This window comes from Cannabis sativa, chromosome 1 (assembly GCF_029168945.1).
Source record: "Cannabis sativa cultivar Pink pepper isolate KNU-18-1 chromosome 1, ASM2916894v1, whole genome shotgun sequence".
Taxonomy (NCBI): Eukaryota; Viridiplantae; Streptophyta; class Magnoliopsida; order Rosales; family Cannabaceae; genus Cannabis; species Cannabis sativa.
In genome coordinates this window covers 47,110,443-47,129,513 of record NC_083601.1, presented here as the reverse complement: position 1 = coordinate 47,129,513, position 19,071 = coordinate 47,110,443, and the positions used below count along the sequence as shown (strand labels likewise).

The 19,071-nt window shown below is 29.2% G+C and overlaps 2 protein-coding genes across 3 annotated transcripts; one reads left to right on the top strand and one right to left on the bottom strand.

Moving 5' to 3' along the window:
- Positions 1-12,296: 12,296 nt before the first annotated feature.
- LOC133034831 (uncharacterized) lies at positions 12,297-13,511 on the bottom strand. The gene is made up of 3 exons (XM_061110259.1): positions 13,501-13,511; positions 12,724-13,408; positions 12,297-12,653 (listed from the first exon to the last, which is right to left on the bottom strand). Exons 1-3 carry the CDS (start codon positions 13,509-13,511, stop codon positions 12,297-12,299), a joined length of 1,053 nt encoding a protein of 350 aa, XP_060966242.1.
- Positions 13,512-13,807: 296 nt separating this feature from the next.
- Positions 13,808-18,743, top strand: LOC133033566 (probable galactinol--sucrose galactosyltransferase 2). 2 transcript variants are annotated; one of them, XM_061108420.1, is made up of 15 exons: positions 14,226-14,366; positions 14,531-14,786; positions 15,038-15,270; positions 15,397-15,487; positions 15,646-15,694; positions 15,791-15,882; positions 15,981-16,088; positions 16,168-16,296; positions 16,383-16,793; positions 16,900-17,041; positions 17,136-17,203; positions 17,290-17,424; positions 17,511-17,725; positions 17,839-17,927; positions 18,019-18,743. In XM_061108420.1, the coding sequence occupies exons 3-15, from the start codon at positions 15,081-15,083 to the stop codon at positions 18,304-18,306; spliced, it is 2,007 nt and encodes a 668-aa protein (XP_060964403.1). In that variant the 5' UTR covers positions 14,226-14,366; positions 14,531-14,786; positions 15,038-15,080; the 3' UTR covers positions 18,307-18,743. The 2 variants fall into 2 exon arrangements, with proteins under 2 accessions (XP_060964402.1, XP_060964403.1); XM_061108419.1 differs by lacking the exon at positions 14,531-14,786 and having other exon boundaries at positions 13,808-14,366.
- The last annotated feature ends 328 nt before the right edge of the window (positions 18,744-19,071 follow it).

Here is a 19,071-nt window from a genome sequence, read left to right as displayed (position 1 = left end):
TACATCACCACTACCCCTGCTATTAATATTAATATTATTAGCACTAGCAATCATATCTCCTCTCCATAACCACATACACATCTTATTTCCAGTCATCTTAAGCTTACTAAAATCCGTCATTTTTTTATAAAAGAACGAGAAGAAGTGATGGTGTAAATGGAATTTATATAGCTACCTACCTTTTATTTATAGGCCTATAACTGTATTATTATTATTATTATTATTTAAACTTTAAAATTTCAAATATTCTGTTATTCATATCTCTTTTTAATAATCATCATCAAACATAAACAATAACAAAATTTCAAATTACCATGCACCTTTCTCTACAAAAATAATAATATATCACGTAAATATCGCAAAATTCAAGCTATAGATATTTTTGAACACCTCCGTAATATCATAAACATATGTTACTAATTAATTTGACTATATTTATAGAAAAAAAAATCGACAATATTACATAAATACTGTGCATGACATAAACAAAAAAAAAGCCAACCAAAACAAAAGCTCTCTATAAAAGAAAAAAAAAAATAGTTTGAAACATATAAACTAAATTCTGTAAAATAATTCAAATTGCATAAACTAATATTTCTTAAATTTAATATACAAATAGATTTGTAAAAAATTGATCTTGAGATCCCGATCAACCCAAATTATGTATAATCGACAAAATAATATTAGTAGCTAATATTATACTTGTTGAAAATGTTGTTTTCCAAAATTTCAATAATGAATTTATTCAATTATGATAGCAACAAATTATTTAAATTCGCATTCATCTCACACGCAGTAGACTTGACAATATTATTTAATTTGTATCTTTTGTTTTTATGTGGTTGCATTACGCCTTCAGTTTCTTTATAGTTTTGTTATAATTGGCTGACTATATTTGAATTTTTCAAAATTTCAAGAAACGGAATCAATTCCATTTCTCATACAGTTCAATCGGCAGTTTGATTAACGAATGAATTATATTAATTATGAAGCTAGTGGCGAATTCATCTCAAGGTAATACAAATATAAAGAACTTGTGCACAAGTTGACGCAAGTGCTGAAACGCAACTAAGAAAACACTTAACTGCAACTGAAATACCAAGTGAAACGAGAATATTAACCGTTGAGGATAAATGACGATCCAAGTCTATTCTTCTACATACAACTAAAATTAAAAGAACTTAACTTCACAAGGTATCCATTGTGGGTAACCAACAACATCTCCTTCTTTGCAATGAGTAGCAGTTGTTTTAAGATTGTATGTTATATCTAAAATATTAATAGAAATATAAAGTATTATCAACATCATATTTGACACATTAATTTGGAGTTCCAAAACTATTCTAATTACATTGACAATTTTGTTGAATCTTCAAAAGTTGCCCAACCGTTGATTGATAGTTGTAAAAAATGTGTTATACATAACACTATAATTCAAAGATTCAAATAATTTCTTCAACTATATTCCTAGTTTTATTACTAATTAGACAGGTTGCATAAAAATTGTTTCATTGTTGAATCATACATTATATATATCAACATAATTCAGAAACATGTACAAAAACATAAGTATAAAAATAAAATATAATACCATACAATCCAAACCCGTAATCAAAGGTTGTAAACAACTTGGAGATAAAAATTGTACTCAGGAACATCCACAAAATTATTTTTTTAATGTTGGTATAACACTGTAGGTGCAAGTAAAAACACACTTGGACTTGTAATAATCAGAAATTTTAAACTTGTATTCCTATTCCTGCATTGATATATAACAACAGAACAAAAGAAACATGAATATTATAATAGAAATGGTGTTAAAACTACATTGAAATTATAATTAAACTAATATAAAAAAATCATTCACACAATACAACTAAACCATATAAAAAAAATAAGTAGATACACTATATTGCAACCAACAATAAATATCATCAAGAGTGTACACCGAAAACATATAATGAAAAATATACTAAACCTAAAAAAATTTTAAAAAATATCAACAAAAAAACAAATCACACTCGACTAAACATTAAATATGTAAAAATTGATTACAAAACTTAAAAATCACAAATAACAGTGATAACTCTATAGTATAGAGTTATTTTTGTGATCTTTAAACTTATTTTTTTGTAAAAAGAGTAATGCTTGTGATGTTGTTTGGCAATTTTATTAGTTTTCTTTCTTTAATATTTAGTGAGTTAATTTTGGGAGTCTTTCAAGTTGTTAGTTTCCATTGTAGTTATTTAATGAGGAAATTACACTTAGTATGGGATTTTAAAAGTTCTTATGATAAATATGGCACATTTAAGTTTGGCCAATTTATATGGTATTTCTTTATTTTTAGGTTTTTTTATGGTATTTGATATGCCATATATATGTAATTAGGTTTCTAAATCCCATATTTAATGTTTTTATTTGTTTAGGAATTTTTATTTGTCATTGATGCCGGAAAAGTCACCGGAGTTTGCTGCCGGTGCCGGAAAAGTCACCGGAGTAGCGGTCGGTGCCGGAAAATTCGTCGGAGTTGCTGCCGGCGCCAGAAAATTCGTCGGAGTTGGCATTTTTGCCGGAAAAATCACTGAAAAATCACCAAGAAACCGGTTTCTTGAAGTCTAAGAAACCGGTTTCTTGGTGATTTTTCTGTTGACAATGCCAATTCTGACGACTTTTCTGACGCTAGCAGCTACTCCGGCGACTTTTCCGGCAGCGACAGTAAACTTCAGAAAAGTCATCAGAATTGGCATAGTCGCCGGAAAAATTACCAAGAAACTGGTTTCTGGTTTCTTGATGAAGAAACCAGTTTTTTGGTAATTTTTCCGGTAATTTTTCTGACGACAATGGCAATTATGACGAATTTTCTAGCATTGGTAGCAACTCTGACGACTAATACACCGACATCTACTCCGGTGACTTTTTCAGTACCGACAGTAAACTCTGAGAAATTCGTCAAAATTGGCATTGTCACCGGAAAAATTATCGGACTAATCACCAAGAAACTGGTTTTTTTTCGGTTTCTTGATGAAGAAACCAGTTTCTTGGTAATTTTTTTTGTATTTTTTTTTCTCTATTTGGTTGATTGATGAAACTGGTTTCAATTATTTTCAGTGTATATCATTTTTGTTTTGTTTTCATAATCTTTATTATTGTTGTGTAACAAAATTAGTTCCTTGATGAAGAAACCACTTTCTTGGTGAAGAAACCAGTTTCTTGATGAAAAAACCACTTTCTTGGTGATTTTTCTAATGAGTTTGCTGGCGACAATGCCAATTCTGACGACTTTTTTTACGCCGGCAATAACTCTGGCAATTTTTCCAACACCAGGAACTACTCCGGCAACTTTTTCGGCACCGACATCAAACTCCAGAATAGTCGTCGGACTTGGCATTGTCACCAGTAAAATTACCGGAAAAATCACCAAGAAACTAGTTTCTTGATGTTAGAAACCGGTTTCTTGGTGATTTTTCCAGCGACAATGCTAATTCTGATGACTTTTTCGGCGCCGGCAGCAACTCCGGCGACTTTTCCGGCACCGACGGCTACTCCGGCGACTTTCCGGTGTCGGCAGTAAACTCCGATGACTTTTCCAGCACAAGTGACAACTTCGGCAATCACTATAGTATTATTTGTTTTATTTTTTTAACAAAATAAATATGAAGAGAATTTTAATATTTTTTATGGTAATTTAATTAAGTTTTTATTTTTTATGAATTTTAAATTCAGATTTCTTTTTAATGTCTTATATGGTTTTTTTTAGAAAAAAACCCATATTTTTAGTTTGATTGGTTAGATAATGCCATATTTAGTAGCATTTACTTTTTATACCATATTTATCATAACCTTAATAATTTTTCCCATATTTTTGAAAATAGCCCTTATTTAATTAAACTGATCAATGATGAGACCAGCTGACTGTTTATGAGACCGTTCCTAGTGGGCCAAAAGGAAGGAGATGGGCTTTTTGCTTTAAGGGTAAGAATGGTACCCTAATGACCCAACAACAAGAGAAGTACTGAGTACAACCACCATCATCAATGAACATACCTCATTGCTGCTATTTTTAAAGAAAAATTTATAAAAAAGAAAGTACAAAAAGAGAAGGAGAACAAAAAAAAGAGGAAAATTCGAAGTTAAGAAGGAGAATTACAAAAAGAGCCCAATTACTCTCATTTATAGGATTTGTTTTTTTCTACTCTTTTTATTCCTCTAAATTTTGTAAAAATTGATTTGTACCCATGGATTTATATACTCTTTTTTGGATTATGGTGACTAAATTATGAGTTGAATTTATTATGGCTTGAGTGGCTATGAATCTTTATGTTTTGGTATGATTAATTCTATGCATGATTTTAGCATATTGAACATCCATATTAGAGCCTGCCATGATCCAAATGCAGAAAAGCAAAGCATGACAAAACAAACAACAAAAGACAAGACTCATAGCTTTTTATTTTTTTTTTGAATTTTCTACCTTTTTAGATTCAGTACTTCTAATCATAAAAACATGTTAAAAAAAACAACCACATTCACATTAATGCAAAATTTACCAAAAAAAAACTTAAAATAAAATAATTTGTGTTTATACATTAGATTTCAATATTTCACTAGAGCCATATCAACAACGGTATTCAAAAGTGAACAATTTGAGGAAATAAATAAAAATGAAGAAAGTTTTCTTTTTTCTTCTTTCCAATTCCAACTGATTTACCAAACTTCCTAAGCCCATTAAACTCTTAAATGGGCTTTTCATTCAGTCCATTAAAAGTCCCATTTGGGCCAAAAAAATGAAACCCGAAACAACACCTTCATCACTTACTGAAAAGTGTCCCTTTCGTTAGCTTTTGTTATGTCAAGTTTGGGATGAATCTTTTTTATACCACTCATTAACAATTTTTATTCTAATACATTATTAGTTAAACGAAAAAGAAAAGAAAGGAAAATAATAATAATTGTAATATTAATAATAAGATTAATAAAATAAATTATATGTTAGCACAATTGTCACAAACAAGGTAGACATGAAAAAAAATTCTTTAATTTTTTTTCCATATATAGTGGCGCACCCATCATAATCGTAACATGGCCTTAATTTATTTTTTATTTATTTTTATCTTTTTTATAAAGGATGTGACTTTTTTTTGGAGGAGATAAGTCTAAAAAAGTATTGGTTTGAAATAAAGATCCAAATGTTCAAATAAAGTAAGTGTATGTTGTTTTCATTAATATAAGCATGGAATTTTTATTTATTATTATCATTAAAATAAATATAAAACAGGCAATTAAGCTTTTTTTTAATTAAATTGAAAAATAATTTTGTGTCCCAAAACAATTTATGGCAGCACGGATATGACCGAACTACAGCCAGAACATTATATAAGAATCATTTTCAAAAATTAATTTAATTTATTTTTTTAAAAAGAAAAAAAAAAAGTCAAATAAGTTTGTCTTTCTTTTCTCAAATAAAAGTCTGAAAAAACAGTTTTATTGGAGCATTATCTGCCACGTGGAAGGTTCTTGTGCGTTATATTATGTTTTCTACCTTAGTAGTTAGTAGTCTGCTATAGATATTTTTGTTCTTTTTCATAAAGGTAAAATATATTTGTTTTAAGTCGTTTATTTAAGTCGTTTAGTAATGGGTGATTTTACAATGCACTCTTTAAAAGTATTTCGGCATTTAGAAAAAAAATTTAATCTAATTTTTTTTCATATTCATGTACGTTATAACTATTTAAGATATCCAACAAAATTTTGAGAAATTCGGAATAATTTACAATATGAAAAACAATGTTCAAACAGTCTATTTTACATGCGTATAAAATAAAATAGTCACTCGTGCAACACACTATTTGAACATAGTTTTCGGCGTGTTAAACTTTTCCAAATTTTTTAAAATTTTGCAGGATTTCTTAAATAACTATAACGTACATGACCTTGAGAAAAAAATTAACTAAAAAATTATTTCGAATGCTAAAATAGATAGGAGTGCATCAATATATCCATTTTAAGGAGGTGTATTGTAGAATTTTTCTAAAATATAATAGTTTTCGCGAAAATCGAAGCTATATATAAACTAAAAGGTTGTTTGGTTGAACTTATAAAAATAAAATTTTAGAGTTAAAAATTAAAACTTACTAATTACACAATTAATAAGAAAAATATTTTTAGAACTTGAAAAGTTTAAAAATAATTTTTAAAAACTCAACCAACAAGAACCTAAGTGAGACAATCACCCCACTTGAAATTAATAAAATCGGTTTAAAACTATATATTTTAAATACAAAGTTAAAATTATTATTGAGGCAACATTATATCTATCATTTTATTTTATTTTATAATATTTGATCACTAACAGTTATAGAACAAAATAAAATTTGTTCTTTAAATTAATTTTAACCTCCCATAAAGAAAACCTTGGGTTTGCCACTAGTACTATATATAATTTAAATAGAATAATATTAAATATATATTTTTTTAAAAAAAAATATTAGATATATATTAGATATATATTTAAATTGCACACACTTATATAGATCATTGTGTGTATAAAGTTTTGTCTCAATCATTTTCCATATAAATATTTTAGGTCTTACTTGAAGAGGCATCCACCTAATTATCTTAATTTTGTACAAAATTTATATGAAATTTAATTAATTGATTTTGACGTGTTTACTGAAATTATGTCAAATAATACTTTATTATTTTAAGTGGGGTGAGATTATTCAAAGAAAACATTATCCTTATCAAAAGAAAACATAGTTTACCAACTAATACAAATAACTATTTACACTAATCAAATGTACGTACACTACATGACAAATTACCATTAAATAATTTTTTATTAAGAAAAAATATATATCATTTAGTTAATTTGAGTAATATACCAATATATATAAGCTCCCCATTTATTTATTTATTTTTTATAGGAAAAAGAAAAAAGAAGAAGACGACATTGTGCTACATTCTATGTTTCAGTTCCAACTACCAGAGAAAGAATATAAATAGACCTAATTTTTAAATAATATTTTTTGTCATAAAAATAATAACTAATTAATTACCTAAATGTTTTCAAAAAAATAAATAAAATTATATGGTCCCCTCTTAGTGATGGCTAACTAGTTTGGCACATTTGAAATCTGCCCACGAGTCACAATGTTTTCATTTAAAAAAATATACATTTTTTGGATTTAGTTTTGAAAGTGACTAATTTCATTTATAATTTTGAGTATTCCAATCTAATACATTATCATTATATATCTAATTTGACATCAAATAATATAATTTTGCTTATATGTAGAATTATAATTTTAGTGTTCAAATATAAATTAATAAAATTTGTGATTTTTTTTTTATAATTTTATACAAGTTTAAGAAAGTTCCACATCAGTAGAAGGTGATACTATACTATTACGAGGTGTTTTATGAAAAAATTAGCAGTATTTCATGATTTTATTAAATTAAAATATATAAAACATAATAATTAATTATATACTAAATAATAATTTGACATTGACTAAAATCTAATGTACCTTTTTATATATTTTTTTAATTTCGAATAATTAATAGTAGGACCGGAAAAAAGAATTAAACCAAAAAAATGATTAAAATATGAGTCAACAAATTATATAGATTTATAATTTTTTCTAAGAAAATGTTATAAATTTACATTTATGTGTAAGTCTGTAATACACATGTAATTAAGAAGTGTTTTGGTAGATTAGTTATTTATTTTAGCACGTATTAATATTATTTTTTAAAATATTTTATTACACTGTAATTGTAATATTATATTTTTTAAGAGATTATTTTTTGTTCTTTGGATTTTTTTTTAGATATTTTTATTAGTTAGCACTCAAAATGAATAACGAACTAATTTAAATGAATAATTTCACTTAATTTATTTTAAATGAGTGTGTTGTTAAGAAATAACAAAAATGGTTTTGTTTTGAAAGTTCTAAATTTAGGGTTTGGTTAGTGAATATTAGTCCACATCATCCCCTAAAACAAAAATAAATAAATAAATAAAAAAGATAAAGTAAAATATTAGTCGACATCAAGGTCGCATCAGTGACGCGCTTACTTGCTTAGGTGGGACCCTTTCTTTCTAAAGAGAATTCGTTTCTCGACGATATATCCTCATTTTCAATTATAAATTTATAATATCGTCTCTCTCCCTCATCTTTCAAAATATCGTGAGACGATTAATAGGGTTATTATCTTTCATATTTTTGAAATAAATATAAATAAATAATGATGAATGATGTGAGTTGTTTATTATTTATTTGTGTTGAATAAATAGAGATAGATTAGATAGGTATCGTCCATAGATAGAGATTATAGAGTGTGGGTCCACCTTTCCTTTTTCATAGAATGGGCTCCATTGCCTTTTCTTTTTTCTTCTTCTGAGTTTCATGTTTTATTTTTTTTTATTAATAAAGTATTAGGAAACTTCTGATTTTGGTGTTATTCTTACTTCAATAGTTTTATTCTTTAGGGATTTTACACCACATTTTAAAATTTTAAAATTTTTTATTTTTTTATTATAGGGCCGAATTTTTTTTAAAAAAAATTATAATGCACTGTATTAAGTTTTCACGATTATTTTACGATATTTTAATTATAAATATTTGATGAAAATACAATTTTTTTATAAAATTTTCTTTCATTTTTAATAATTAGTATTTTTTTTTACTCTAAATATTTTACACTATTATTAATTCTTCTATTATATTTTATTTAATTTCATAAAAAAAAAATAGTATGATAGCTCTAGTTGATAATAGTTGATATTTAGATATAAATTAAATATCTTTCATCTTCTTACATTATTAATTAGAAAATTACCAAAAAAAAATGAATTATTATATAATATAAAATAAAAAGTCTTTTATTATATATGTATTAGCATAAAAATAGTGAATAATATTTAATTTGTCTCAATTATCAATTACTAGTAGTACTTTACTCATTTTACAATAAAATTGGATAAAATGTCATGAAAAAATTATATTATTATAAAAATTATTTTTAAAAAGTATTATAAATAATTAATATTTAGATATAAAAATATCTTTCATCTTTCTACATTATTAATTAGAAAATTACAAAAAAAAAATGAATTATTATAAAATAAAATAAAAAGTTTTATTATGTATATGTATTAGCGTAAAAATAATAAATAATATTTAATTTGTCTCAATTATCAATTATTTTCAAAATAAAGTATGGTTTTGTAATATAAATTTGTAGTATTATTATTATTGTATTATTTACATTTTATAGTATATTAATAAAAAGAGTCCTATTTTAAATTGCTCATAGTTTAGAGTTAATATTTGCATGCTAATTAATGTTAATAAACAAATTAATATTTTGCAACCATTTTATAATTCATGGAGAACTTTTTAAAAAAAAAATAAGAATTTTTTATTTTTATATTTTAGCTAGAACAATTTTTTTTTACATTTTTACGAAATAAGTTAACATAGAAATCCACAAAGTAATCTAAATCATAATCTCAAATCTACATAACAACTACCGAAGCAATCCAAACCATGTAAAATTAAAAAAAAAAAAAAATACTATATGTGATAATTCTTCAATAAAATTAACAAATACAAACAACTTTATGAAAGTCATAGTATATAGTTCGAATGAAAAAAAAAATCTTATTTATTTTAATAATTTTATTAAAGAATAATTATGTATAATATATATAACTTTTGTCAATATTAGTACTTATAATTTAAATATTTTGAGAAATTATAATTTACTTAAATTTTTATATATATAACGATTTGTAACAATTTGACTAGCTTATGTCTTCTTATGTTTGGTTCCATATATTGGCTCCAAAACCCTAGGTCCTTTCCCAACATTTTGTTAGTGTCCTATATATGGATTAATCCATAACATGCACTTAGTTACGATGATAAATATTATTATTAATTAAGGTTCTAATCCAAATGAAACAAAACACTACACACGTTAACATTCTTTGAAAATTTGACTAACAAGAGAATTAGTATGAACCACCAATTGCCAACCTTGTTTATCCAAGATTAAAGTTCCTAAACTACTAAAACCCATACCCCTATTTTTCTTGTGATTGATATATAAATATAGAATATTAATCTAGTAATATAAAATATAAATGTAATCAAAATATAAGAAAAATATTTATAAAATTTTTTATAATTTAGAGACATTTTTGTAATAATAAAGTACAAAACTTTTACAAAGGTATTAATTAGTTCATGGGAACATATTTTAATTATTTAGTTCAAAATATTAATTGGAATTAGGGATGTACACGGGTGGAGAATTACGCGAGGAGTGCTTTCTTGTCTTTGTTCTCGTTAAAGATCTGTGAATTTCCTAATATAAAAACAAAATTTATTTTAAAATTTTAAATGTATAAAAAATAGTAAACTAAAATATTACACACCATTTATTATTCAATATAATAATTATTATACTTAAAAATTATAAAAATAATACTAATATACTAAAAAAAAAAATATATGTATTACAAAATATAAAATATTAATAAAAAATATAACTAATATATTACACGAATTTTTATCAAAGCAAGAAGAGTAATCACCTGTTTCCGTCACGTTCTCTATTTAGACAGAGAATCCCTACACTTATTAGGAGCAAGTCTCCATAGACTCATTTCCATAAAAAAAAAAAAATGTGCCTTCTTAATTCGAATACATCACCATCATTTTATTTTATTTTTTTAAATGATTTTTCTTTTGTTGAAATGCATCACATTGGCGTTTAGTGTTTTTAACTCTTATTATACAGTTCCCATGACCGACTGCGCCAGCTTGTCTCCACCAATCAATATAAATTATATCATACAATTTTCTTTTTAGAAATGCTAAAGGAGTAAAGGACAAATCATGGTGCATAGTATTTTTCTGAAGTATGGTACTATTATTATTATTATTAGTATAATTTAATATTAAGCCTTACTTATTTTACTTTAATAAGTATTCAGGGCCGCCGACTCTAAGTTGAAATAGTTCATAGGAAAAAAAAAATTAGGCATTTATTATGATAAATAATATTTTTAAAGATTATTTAAAAAATTATGTATATTTTTTGAAAGGTATTTTTTTTTATTTATGTCCTAGGGTCGGCCCTATAAGTATTATAAAAAATTATTATCTAATTATAAGACGATACTTTATCGTGGTACTAGGCATCATAAGTGTCTCATAGTAATACTTTTTTTCTTTTTAAAAAAAATTATATCATACAATTAATATATGAAATTAAACCTCTTTTTTTTTTTGCTAAATTTATCGTATTATATTGTGACACTCTAAAAGACTGTTATTTTTAGTGATAACATTTTAGTCATAATAGTTTTTTTGGTAATTAAATGTGACTTTTAGTCACAGCAAAAACTTACATTTGTGACTAAAACATAGTATTTAGATATACATTGTCATAATTTAGTTTTAGTTCAAATATTGTGACTAAAACATTTAGTCACGATAAATTATAATTTTTGTGACTAATGCCTTTAATTACGGATCTTATAACGTCACAATATAAGAATAATGATTTATAATTAGTCACAATTTTTTTATTTTTAATCACTAATTTAATTGTGACAAAAAAAGTAAGAATTTTAGCAGTGTGACAAAAATTATATTTAATTATATACGTACAACATATTTTGTTTGATATATATTGAGCTAAAAAATATCGTACTAAATTATTAATGATGTACGTTGAGCTTATTTTATTTTATTTTTGTAAGAAGTATATACCTTTAGTTATAGACTACTACTTAGAACTTTTTTTGAACTAGGTAGTATATATTTGGATGATAAAATTTAAAATAATTACATGCATATTGAAAATGAAAAAGATACTAAAAAATGTTCAAAGAAATAAAAAGATATATAGTTAAAAAACAAATTCATGTTTTCTCTTACAAAATTACAAGTATAATAAGTCAATAAGATTGGTAAATTAGTTTTATTATTATTTATAATAATATATGATGATATTTTCAGATAAAAGTTATCATTAAGAATATGCTGATTAATTATTGGTTAATTAATCACGCGTGTAATAAATACAGAAGAAAATAGACCCACGATATTGTGAATAGTAGTTATTTTTATTTTTGGCCCACGATATAATTCTTTTATCAGAATTACATAATAATATTATTTTATTTTTTTGAGTCAAAGTGAAAATTTTATTTAAACACTTTCAGCCATTACAATAGACTTGAAACCAGCAGAGACATTATGCTGATTAAAAACACAATCTCACGAAAAACAAGACTCTCTAGCAAGACAATGAGCAGCCCTATTTGCAGATCGTTTAACAAATTTTAACGAAACATTATTCAAAGACGAAATTAAAGCCCGACAATCCCCAACAAGTAATCCAAACTGAGAAGGCATTAAAATTGAGCTATTAATAGCTTGTACCACCACCAGAGCATCAGTTTCAATTACGACATTGGACCACTGCTTTCTTTCTATCCAACTCAAGGTCTCCTTAATGCCAATTGTCTCGGCAATTTCTGGTTTAACCACTCCAAACCGAGAAGCAGAAATGGCTTCAAGAAGCATTCCATTCGTATCACGGGCGACGCACCCAAAGCCAAACTTGTTTTGTTCCTGAAAAAATAGCCCCGTCAACATTAATCTTAACCATATGAGAATTTGGTTTCTTCCACCGCTCATCTACATTATTGATATCATCAAACAATAACGCCCCCGTCTTTTGAGTTTGAGCAGAACAATATTGGTTAAGCACAGTCCTAGCTGAACGGACCACATCCATAGCAGAGCAAGTTTTTTTATTCCATAGAAGCTCATTACGAACAGACCAAATCTTCCAACTAATACATGCTGCTTCCTGAACCACGGCAGCCGAGTGATGCTCAATAAGAGCATTGAACCATCTGTTGAAGTCTCCATTATTCGCACCAGTTGGAGCATTGGAAACACACCAGCAGCTCCGTGCAAATCGGCATTCCAGCAAGATGTGGCTGATAGTTTCCACGGCCAGATTACAAAAAGGGCAATACAAATCGACATTAACCTTTTTTGTACTGAGCTGAACCTTTGTAGGAAGGCAACCGACTAATACACGCCACAAGAAGTGCTGCACTTTCGGAGGAACTTCCAACTTCCGTATAGCCTTGAACATTTTTTGGTCTTGATCAGCAACATGCACACCAGAAACTTGCTGTAGCCTTCGGTATGCACTTTTGACCGTGTATAAGCCATTGGGTTCATCATTCCAACACCACTTATCAGCTGTAGCAGAGCCACTCAATTGAATAGACAACACAAGATTCTTATCCCTTTCATCAAAGAGATCATTGATAACCTCATAGTCCCAGCTCTTAGAATGCACCGAAAATAAGCTAGAAACATTTTGATTCACTAAACCCGGATGATCAGATTGAACAAAAGGATTAGAAGGGTCGGGAAGCCATGGATCCAACAAAATACTTACATTATCCCCATTGCCAATAGACTTTCTAGAACCCGCCTTGACTCAGCCCTACACCTATTCTTCAAGTGTCCGCTTCACAGAGGGAATTTTTGTAATGGAGGCTTTGGTCGTTTTGATAACTTTTTCTATAACTAAAATAAACCCACCAATTTTTCCACAGGCTACAGTGTGAATATCCAAACATTGGTTTTAGTGAATAATCAACATCATTATTGGTGGGGGCAAATAAGTCTAGCAAAAAATGAGAGGACGCTCAGTACCCAATAAAGATTGAATTACAGTATAAATATGGAAAGAAAGAAAGAACCTTCCATTGTGGCCATCATTGGCCAATAAACAAAGCCAAGAACATTGAGTTATCTTACCATGTAATATCTCTTTCACTATCTCCAATCTTCCAAGTCCTATCATATTGGATCAACTTAAATCACACATCCTTACCCACTCTCTCCCGCCATACACTGCTTAAGTATTCTCAACGGTCAAAAACTTACAAAACATAAGAAAGAAAGAAAAAACCAATTGGCTAATGCCATTATGGCTGCCATGATTCAGTCCACCACCATGTTCTCTTCATCTCCAAAAACTCTGCAACTCAATTTTCATTGCTCTCCCTTTCTAGCCTCTAACCAGAAGCTTTTCTCACGTGGGTTCGTGCAGTTTAACTCCAAGTCATGGAGACATTCCATGTTTGTTAACGCTAAACCTGTACTTAAAGATGGAGCTCTTAGTATTGGTGGCAAGGGTGCGTTAACCAACGTCCCTGATAACGTAGTTGTGACCCCTTTCACTAATTCATCTGCATTTGTTGGGGCTACCTCGGCGGATGAAAGTGCCCGGCATGTTTTCAAGCTTGGAGTCATTCGGTATGTGGTGTAGTTTTGTGGTTAACTGAGTATAATGCTAATGTAGTTGATTCACTATGTTGATTGAACTCTCTGACTACGTACAAATAAAGTTGGTTATTTTTAATCTTATCTTGGCTAAGTGAAAATCAATCAAATGCCCTGTTTCTTGGCTATCGTATTAGGACTTGGGGAATCAAAATAGCCATGTTCACTCCCATCAAAGCGACAGAGACCCCCCTTCCTCTCCCATGTCGTCGTAGACCAGCATCTCTTTATTAGTGTAATTGTGTTGCTTTTGATATCTTCTTCTTGCTATAAGTTGGTCTAAGATTGTAAAAGAAAACAAAAGAAATCTGCTTCATAATTGGCTATGGTAGATGGTAGTGCCAGCATATGCAATTTGTGCAATTAGACCTTCCATGAATAAGTACTACTCAGGTAAGTTTACCAGCACTTGATTTAACTATTGTTTGTTTTCTTTTTTCCTTAATTTCTAATAAAGATGGTATTACCGAAGTCTAATACTTTGGCTCACTTCTGTAAAGTCATACAGCTTTGTTCTCTTGGTATCATCCAATTTTTTCATGAACAATATGTGTTTTAATTGTTAGGTAAGTTGCCCTGGGGTTTATAATGAGTTATGATTTTACAGAAATTTCAACATATAGTATACATTCTTCATCATGCAGGGATGTCAGGTTTCTATCTCTTTTTCGGTTTAAGCTATGGTGGATGATACCGCGAGTTGGTAATTCAGGAAGGGATATTCCTGTTGAAACTCAGATGTTGCTGCTGGAAGTTGGTAAAGGACAAGATTCAGATGAGACTTCTTATGTTGTATTCTTGCCAATAATAGATGGTGAATTCAGGAGCAGCTTACAGGGAAATTCATCAAATGAGCTTGAGTTTTGTGTTGAAAGTGGTAATGATATTCTTTTCCACTATATTCTTTCTTCTATTTCTGTTACCAATACTTACCACTACTCTTAAGGCACTTATCTCATTTCTACAATATAATAACATAGCTTCTTTGTGTGTGTTTTGATAGGTGATCCATCCATAGTTACATCACAATCTCTAAGAGCAGTTTTTGTGAATTCTGGAAACCACCCATTTGATTTAATAAAAGAATCTATGAAGTAGGTAGAATTCTCTGAGCAAATTTCCAGTTTTGAAGTTTATAGTAGAAAGGTTCAAGCAGCCCAAAACTGTTGCTTCTCTGGAATTGAATGTAATGAATATCTGGTTAGCTAGTTCACTAATTCATTGATGCTTATGCGTGCTTTGAAATATGTAGGATTTTGGAGAAGTATAAAGGGACCTTTACACACAGAGAATCCAAACAGGTAATAACTAAGCAAATCTGATTACATCTAGAGGCCTCATTATTTTGGTCATCAACATTTGTGTTCATAATGTTTTTATTTGTTAATTATGCATAGATGCCTGGAATGTTAGATTGTTTTGGTTGGTGTACATGGGATGCCTTCTACCAAGATGTTAATCCTCAAGGAATTAGAGAGGGACTTAAAAGGTAAATGAAGTTTCATTTGATTTCATTCATATATCCACACTTCTTTTAGAAATTATTTTCAATGAGAGCTATCTCACCTGCAAGTCATACAAACACAGTTTGTCTGAGGGAGGCACTCCAGCAAAGTTTATCATAATCGACGATGGGTGGCAAGATGTATCAAATGAGTTCCAAAAAGAAGGAGAACCATTTGTTGAAGGGTCACAGTAAGTTCTTTACATTTGTTTCATTGTCATATTTAGAAGCACATGGAGATAAAGCCTTCTAATTTTCTCAAAACTGCAGATTTGGTGGGAGATTGCTCAGCATCAACGAAAACAATAAGTTTAGAAGAGCAAGCAATGATGCTCAAAGTGATGCACCAAGTGATCTCAAGAGTTTTGTTTCAGAAATTAAGAATACTTATGGACTTAAGTAAGGTTTCCATAAGTTTGTATTGAAAGAACATAAAAATATATTCTTCTTCAGAATAATTCATCTTAGCTTTTCAAAATTCTTAGGTATGTTTTTGTGTGGCATGCTTTAATGGGGTACTGGGGAGGACTTGTTCCAGATGTTCCTGGAACTAAAAAGTATAACCCAGAGCTAAGATACCCAGTGCAGTCACCTGGGAATTTAGCAAACATGAGGGATTTAGCAATGGATTGCATGGAGAAATATGGAGTTGGTGCAATTGATGCTGATAAAGCACACCAGTTTCTTGATGATCTACACAAATATCTTGTTTCACAAGGTGTGGATGGAGTAAAGGTTGATGTTCAGAACATATTGGAAACCATTTCAACTGGCTCTGGTGGCCGAGTCTCTCTTACTAAGCAGTTCCAACAGGCACTTGAGAAGTCCATATCAAGCAATTTTCAAGACAACAGCATAATCTGCTGCATGGGTCTAAGCACTGACTCCATTTACCAGTATATATTCCTTGTGCTTGTTTGAACCAAAATATATGAGCATGTTATAATACATTAATCTTCTCCCAACTGTGTGGTGACTTTTTCTACTATTCTTCGGTTGCAGCTCAAAAGTAAGTGCCATAACGAGAGCATCAGACGATTACTACCCGAAAAATCCTTCCACACAGACATTACACATAGCTGCTGTATCATACAATAGCATATTTCTTGGTGAAGTTGTTGTACCAGATTGGGATATGTTCTATGTATGAACTTACTTTCCTACCGTTGAGCTGTACTGTTATGATTTTTCTGTTTTTTCCAAATGCGGAAGGAACTAATTTACATTAAAACTTTCAGAGTCTCCATGAAGCAGCTGAGTTTCATGCTGCTGCTAGAGCTGTGGGAGGTTGTGGAGTCTATGTTAGGTAGCTTAACATTACAATGCATATATTTCCCTTTGCAATTCCTCAAAAAATATTTTGGCTTCTCATTATTACTTTGTTGGTAACAGTGATAAACCGGGTCATCATGATTTCGAGGTACTGAAGAGGCTTGTACTTCCTGATGGATCAGTCCTCAGAGCAAGATATCCAGGGAGGCCTTCACGTGATTGTTTATTCAATGACCCAGTTATGGATGGAGAAAGGTATATATGATTCTTTGAGTCTTTTCATTACATACAATTTACAAAAACATAACTCTTCTGATTACTTTCTCATGATTTTGGTATAGTCTTCTCAAGATATGGAACTTGAACAAATGCACTGGAGTTATAGGCATCTTCAATTGTCAAGGAGCAGGAAGCTGGCCTTGTATGAGCAATCCTATTCAGAAAAATGTTAGTGATGAGCTCTCAGGGCTAGTCTCACCTGCTGATATAGAGTATTTTGATGAAGTTTCTGGTACACAGTGGACTGGAGATTGTGCAGTCTTTTCCTTCAACTCAGGTAAGTGTTTTACTCTCCATTCCAAGGTCTCATATATATGAAAAGAGAATATAAGAATTCACACCCTTTTAGCCAAAAAGAAGAAAGAAAAGGCTAATTGATTGAATCTTCAGGTTCTCTATCTCGTGTACCAAAAGATGAATCTCTAAGCATCACCTTGAAAGTTCTAAAATGTGAAGTTCTTACCGTATCTCCTATTAAGGTTGGTTTATGTTACAACTCTAAACTGTAAAACCAACACTAACACGTATAAATTTGAATATGTTCGCATAATGTGACTACCTTTTTTGCAGGTTTACAACAAGAACATTGAATTTGCAGCTATTGGATTACTAAACATGTACAACTCTGGTGGAGCTGTTGAGAAAGTTGATTTATTATTAAGTGATTCCTCTAACTGTGGAATAAGAATTAAGGGAAGAGGACCTGGCAGGTTTGGAGCATACTCCAGTACAAAACCCAAGTCTTGCTCAGTAAACTCTAAAAGTTCTGAGGAAATTAAGTACAGAAGTGAAGACAATCTTTTCACAGTAACAATTCCAAGCACAATCAGTAATTGGGATATCACTCTTCACTATTGAGATCCTCTCATTTTTTCCAGGCAAAGCCTCAACTATAAGAAAAACTCAACAACATGGTTTTGGTTTTTCCAAGTGTGACTCGAGAAGAAAGACCATGTAATGATTTGATTATGTGGGAAAAGAGGGTCAGAGACTCAGAGACTCACAAGATATCTAATTACTTTGGTGTTCTCTCTCAAGTTATTGATATGATTGATGAGAAATTGACTCATTTGAAAAATGCATATTGGAACATTCATTCTCGTCAATCATCACTGTAATGTTTGATATGAATATAATTTGGTTGTAGAGTAGTTTTGGATAAGTATACTATCTAAGTTGGAGGGCCCTTATATGATTGCCTCTTGACTATTGAAGGGTCATATATCATATTCTCTCATACTTCTTATCTAGATAAGTAAACTATATTAAAGAGTATTATAACTATTGTTGCATCATGTAAAGTTGACACCTTTTTATATCTAATATAGATATTGAATAAGAAAAGATTTTTAAAGAATAAATAATTCGATTTTAATGACTTGTGAGCCCTTACTCTAGTAGATCTTTATTCATAACGTATCTTAGCATTGATTGCCTATTTATTAAGCAAAGAATAAAATAGAAATTATTGTAATTTATTGCTAATAAATAAACAGAACTAAGTCGAAGACAAGCGTACTACCAGAAACTGAGAAACACAATATTTAATTTTAAACTTTATTTATATTTATTAGTTTACTGCTCTCTTTTTTCATTAGTTTTACTCAAATATGCTATAAATTT